This window comes from Gigantopelta aegis, chromosome 7, assembly GCF_016097555.1.
Source record: "Gigantopelta aegis isolate Gae_Host chromosome 7, Gae_host_genome, whole genome shotgun sequence".
In the NCBI taxonomy this organism is placed as follows: domain Eukaryota; kingdom Metazoa; phylum Mollusca; class Gastropoda; order Neomphalida; family Peltospiridae; genus Gigantopelta; species Gigantopelta aegis.
The window spans coordinates 28,732,820-28,738,819 of record NC_054705.1 but is presented as its reverse complement, the minus strand read 5'-3'; the positions used below and the strand labels follow the sequence as shown (position 1 = coordinate 28,738,819).

Genomic DNA, 6,000 nt, shown 5'->3' with positions numbered 1-6,000 from the left:
CAGTGGATGTAAGCACGAGTCAAATGGTTGATTGATTGAACAAGCATTTTGAGAGTACTGCTAAAGCAATACATGTCCCCTACCGCGCCCAACAATTTTTCTTATCTCCTAAATTTAAGGGCTATAACTATGAAAAGTGGGTAAATCACCACGAAACTTCAACTTGATCTGTAATGTAATGCTATATACAAATGATAAAGCTATACACAAAATTTCATCTTCATATCTCCAGGCATTACAAAAATCCGGAAAACAAATTTTCACATCTCCTAAGTTCAAGGGCCATAACTGCATCAAAAATGGGTAAATCACCATGAAAGTCAAACTTGATCTGTAACTGTACATGATGAAACTAAACACAAAATTTCAGCTCAATATCTCAAAGCCTTCTGCAAAAAACATATGTTGGACAGACAGATGAACAAACAGACGGAGATGAAACCTATAGATCCCTCCGGTTGGACCTATTGGGGACTAATTAGCAGCAAAGAGTCTTTTACATGCACTCCTACACTGACAGGATAGTGTATACATAGGACAACATGCTTCAACACTTGTTTGTGGATTTAAATTTCCATAAAAATGTATTTTTTTTTAATTAATTAAACTTTGAAGCTTTTCAGTCGTAGTAAATCACAGCAACATAATCATAAAATAATACTGATGAAATAGGTACGATTTCAATTTTAAATTAAGTATTTATTTTGGGTTGAAATAATTGCTATTTGTGGGAAATACTGTTTCAAGTAGAGTGAAAAAACTTAAATAACCATGGTGAGAATGACAAATTTATTATTGAGATTTCCAAGTATTTTCATTGTGTAGGTTTTGGGGTTTTTTACCATGCAGATTTCCAGGTATTTTTTATAATGTAAATTTCCAAATACTTTTTTATAATATATTTTTATCAGGTAGCTTTCTAAGTATTTTCTATATCATAGATTTTCAAATACTTCTTATACTGATTTCCAAGTATTTGTTTTATACTGCTGATTTTCCAAGTATTTTTATATTGTAGATTTCCAATCATTTTTGATATATATAAATCAATCTAATTAAAATTAGCTCCACTTAATAGTGGATCTAACACCAGCCAGTTGGAGCTCATGTCCACCAATCAAAACCTTACTTGCAGAATCATGCCAGTGATTTGAAAATAATTTGAAAACATTCCGAATTATCCTGAGGGTATACAATATGTTTCATGTGAATTACGAATGCCTTATTTAGACTAATAGAACTAATTTTAATCAGATTGCTAACAACACTGCGTAGTCTCCAATGTCCAGGTAACATTTCGTCTGTAAATAATAATTTAAATATTGACCAATCACACTTCGCCTTTTATAACGTTATTTGGGAGCATATAAATTCTAAAAATATCGGGCAAGTCTATTTTAATGGCCGCAGTACAGCGAACCATACCAATACGTACGGGATGGGTTATCAGTCTTCAATTTTACATTAAAAATTATTTATTTTTTTATTAAACCCCCCCCCCCACCTAAATCAGTCTTCAGTTTCACATTACAAATTATTTATTTTATAAAATAAAACCTGTTTTAAGGCATTCGTAATTCACACGAAACATGTCGTGTTAGATCCACATTTAATAGTGGAGCTAATTTTAATTAGATTGTATATAAATTTACAAGTATTGCTATTAAACACTTTTTTTTTCATTCTTAATAAAATGTTCAAAAGCATAAAACCTTCTCTGCTATACAAGTCACTCAATTCAACAATTCTAGTTAACAAAGCACTTCAGCTTGTAAAAACAACTTATACTAAAACACTCGGCCACAGATTTTCAAAGGTATCTTAGGGCTATGATATTGTAAAACCAACCAACGTAAGCTATAACATCACAACATACACTATAGTGACATTATAGCATACAATGGTGTGACGATATTGTAGTGTTAAGATAGCTTTGAAAATATGAGCCAGGGTTACAGAATGCAGCTAGATATCCGTAGCTGTATAAACACGATCGTTTCAACCGAGTTGAATCTGTGGTTGCTGGAACAGCAGGTGAAAAGACAGCCCGTATAAGCTGACAAGCATAGTGTTATTGCACATTGCCTCTGTGAAACATAATACTGCACTAATAGTTGGTCAAGAATGCGGGATCCACCGAGGAAATCTTGGCCGACAAAAACGCATGGATGCAGAACATCAGCGTCTGAAGGTCTGAACACTCGATCTCCTGCAAATAGTAAAATGGAATTCTGTATTAAACAATCATTCTGAGAATACTTCTAAAGCAATACATGTCCTCTACTGAACCCAACAAATTGTTATATCTCCTAAATTCAAGAGCCATAACTGTGAAAAATTGGTAAATCGCCATTAAAGTCAAACTTGATCTGTAACAGTACATGATAAATCTATACACAAACTTTCAGCTCAATATCTCAAGACATTGAGAACACATCATCCGGAAAACTGTATGTGGGATGGATGGACGAACACATGGACAGACAGAAGGACAGACAGAAGGATGGAGATGAAACCTATAGTCCCCTCCAGCTGGACCGGTAGGGGATTAATACAAGGTCAATAATCTATTAAAATATAAAGCCATTCATTATTAAACATTAAATACCCAGCCACAGTAGTTCTGTGGTTAGGGGGGGTAATTTAAAGCAGATTCATATTAAGTACTGGCTTAAATCCAAAATGACAGCACAGGTATGTGTTATCTTGTCTGTGGGATAGTGCACATAAAAGATCTCTTGCTACTAACAAAAACATAGTGGGTTTTCCTCTCCAAGACTATATGTCAAAATTATCAAATGTTTGATATCCAATAGTTGATGATTAATAAATCAATGTGCTGAACAAAACTAACTTTAACATTCACCACTTTGTCACGAAAATTAAATAAAATCACTGACACCACATAGGCTATTCCTTCCAAAAAGCAGCAAGGGATCTTTTATATGCACTGGATAATATTACATGAACGTCTGAGTATTTCCTAGTGTTGTTGTTACCCTGGTTTCTGTGCTTCTGTTAGCTTCGTTCTGGAAGAGCAGTTTGAGGTGAGTCTTTCCATCGTCGGAGGAACCTTTCAGCTGAGAGAAGCGGTAAATCCAAACAAATGACTGAAATAGACAATGACAACAACAGTTATTGCTGCATCGCTGATTGTTACAAGCACAAGTTACAAACTGCCCAGCATCCCACACTTTAAGCAGACTGTGATATTTTGGTAATGTAATAAAATAAAAAATAATGAACACTCCCTTGTTCATCAGATACAATTAGCTTCTCCCTTTCCTTATAAAACGGAAATGACAGTTGGTGAAGGCCACTTTTTAACTTGTTTTTGTTGACGTGTTAGTCTTGTCTGTGTACAAATATATCTGTGAACCGGTTCTATGTATTCTTTTTCTTTGTTTATTGGAAGATGCTACACAGACCCAAACATTATGTAAATGTGATATTGGGTGAAGAACTGTTAGTCAGACCGTGACATGGAAATAACTGATGGGAGTCATTAACTGCTCTTCTAACATAAATTATGGGGAGCCCTCTAAGATATTACCATACAGGGAACATTTTGTTTCCAACATCTTGATTGGTGATATTTCTAGTCAATTGAAAACTGATTAGCAACTACTGTTTAATGTTTTACAATTGTGAAGCAAACTCTGAAATGTGAGTAGTGAATCGTGACACAATACTGAACAAGATGTTCCCTGCCATATTGATACCATGTACATTCACATGCTAAGAAAAAATAAAATTACTCTCCTTCACTTTCATTTCATTTTAACTTATTTTCGTGCTTATATCCAATTAAGGTTCAAGAACACTGTCCTAGGCACAAACCTCAGCTATCCAGGCTGTCTGTCCAGGACAGTGGGTTAGTTGTTAGTTGGTTAGTGAGAGAAAAGAGGGTGTAGTGGCCTTACACCTAGCCATTGAGCCCTTAAGAACTCACTCTGTGTTGGAGCCGGTACCGGGCTGTGAACCGTGTGCCTTCCAGCTTGTAGTCCAATGGCTTAACCACTGCGCCACTGAGGCCAGTACTCTTCTTTAACTAGTCTCAGGGGTGTGATTGAGAGTGAACTCCCCTTAAACGGTGAGATTTGGACCCATATTTTCGAAGCCATCTTAGCAATAAGAAATCATAAAATCGTTGTAAGCAATGATGTCACTATAGCACACGCCATTGTGATGTTATAGCTTATGATGGTCTTACGATTTCATAGTGCTAAGATGGCTTCAAAAATATTGTCCTTGGTTCATATGAAAAATATAGTTTTACCATGAACAACACAGTGATCAGTCAGAGGATACCTTAGTATTGTGGTCAACGAGAGAGAATCCATTTCCAAGGTCAAGGGTCAGTCCCGACAGCCGGCCACGCCACGTGCACCCAAATGTTACATTCTGAAATAGACCGTTTAACATCAGCAATAAGAGAATATGTAATGAATTGATTTATTAATCATCGGCTATTGGATGTCAAACATTTGGTAATTTTGACATATAGTCTTAGAGAGGAAACCTGCTACGTTTTGCTATTATATGCACCATCTCACAGACAGGATAACACATACCATGGCCTTTGATATACCAGTCATGGTGCACTGGCTGGAATTCTAAGAGAATATGTAATGTAAACTCAGCTTATTTGTAAACTTTGGCTTTTTGATGTCTTACATACAATTATTTCGACAAATGGTTGAGAGAGAAAGATGGGGGATCCAATGCCATCATATAGGCTACTCCAAAACTGTGTATCATGTACATTTGAATCCAATAGTCGATGCAGTTTTCATGCTGAGGAGTTGTTAAAACATTCATTCATTCAATTGAAAGTGATTTTTTAAGAGAGTTTAACACAGGTCAGTTTCTACTATATTAAATGACTCAGGAGAATCTAAATGTGGCCTCTTAACACAGGTGGCTGTTTTAACACACGTCAGTTTCTACTATATTAAATGATTTGAGAGAATCTAAATCTGTCCTCTTAACACAGGTGGCTGTTTTAACACACGTCAGTTTCTACTATATTAAATGATTTGAGAGAATCTAAATCTGTCCTATAACACAAGTGGCTGTTTTAACACACGTCAGTTTCTACTATATTAAATGATTTGGGAGAATCTAAATCTCTCCTCTTAACACAGGCGGCCTCTTAACACAAGTGGCTGTTTAGTTTAACACTATATTAAATGATTCGAGAGAATCTAAATCTATCCTCTTAACACAGGTTGCTGTTTTAACACAGGTCAGTTTAACACTATATTAAATGATTTGAGAGTATCTAAATCTAGCCTCTTAACACAAGTGGTCTCTTGACACAGGTGGCTGGTAGAGTAGGTCTGACTGTACCTTCAATCTATGGACAGTGAGGCTGTTTGTTTTGAACCAGGCTCTCTCGATCTGAAGCATGTCCGCGCGACTCTCCACGCTCAGTACGAACTTCTCCCGAGATCCCGTCTGAACCGTGCAGCAGTGCTGGCGGTCGTCAAGCAGCTCCTCCTCCTAGCAACACAACAACACACTACTACACTACAACATCATGTCATAACACTGGACAATTCTGACAAACCATTCATTTTAAACTTTTAAAACAAACTGTTTTAATAAATACCTTTTAAAAGACCTAATTACCTGTCATGGTATGTATTTAAAACAAGTTACTGTATACTTTTTATATATATAAAATGTACCTACAATTCCATGTTTTTGAAATAAATTAACAATACAAGGTGGTAAGTAACTAAAAGATTATCTGTTCAAATTCTTAGGCTCACTTTTCATTAACGCAATTCCGCGTACAATCAATGTGCTTATCCATATCTGCGTTTTAACAAGCGGATTACTATACAAACTTTGTACTTCTAAGACAGAAGTAAATACTTCATGTTATGACATCACCGTGCTGAAAAACTCATGCAGAGAAAAATCGCTTATCGATTGACCTTTTTCCAATACACTGAATGCCAGCGTATAAAAAGGTGTGTGTATATGCAGTGT

The 6,000-nt window shown here is 35.8% G+C and overlaps 1 protein-coding gene across 1 annotated transcript in view; it reads right to left on the bottom strand.

Moving 5' to 3' along the window:
* Nucleotides 1-1,553: 1,553 nt before the first annotated feature.
* Nucleotides 1,554-6,000, bottom strand: part of LOC121377479 (gamma-1-syntrophin-like) — a 28,744-nt gene continuing 24,297 nt past the window's right edge. Inside the window, exons 11-14 of the mRNA XM_041505489.1 lie at nt 5,353-5,505; nt 4,312-4,404; nt 3,000-3,110; nt 1,554-2,209 (exon numbers count right to left, since the gene is read on the bottom strand). Coding sequence (XP_041361423.1) covers nt 2,108-2,209; nt 3,000-3,110; nt 4,312-4,404; nt 5,353-5,505 — 459 coding nt within the window. The 3' untranslated portion in view covers nt 1,554-2,107. The remainder of the gene's footprint in view (nt 2,210-2,999; nt 3,111-4,311; nt 4,405-5,352; nt 5,506-6,000) is intronic.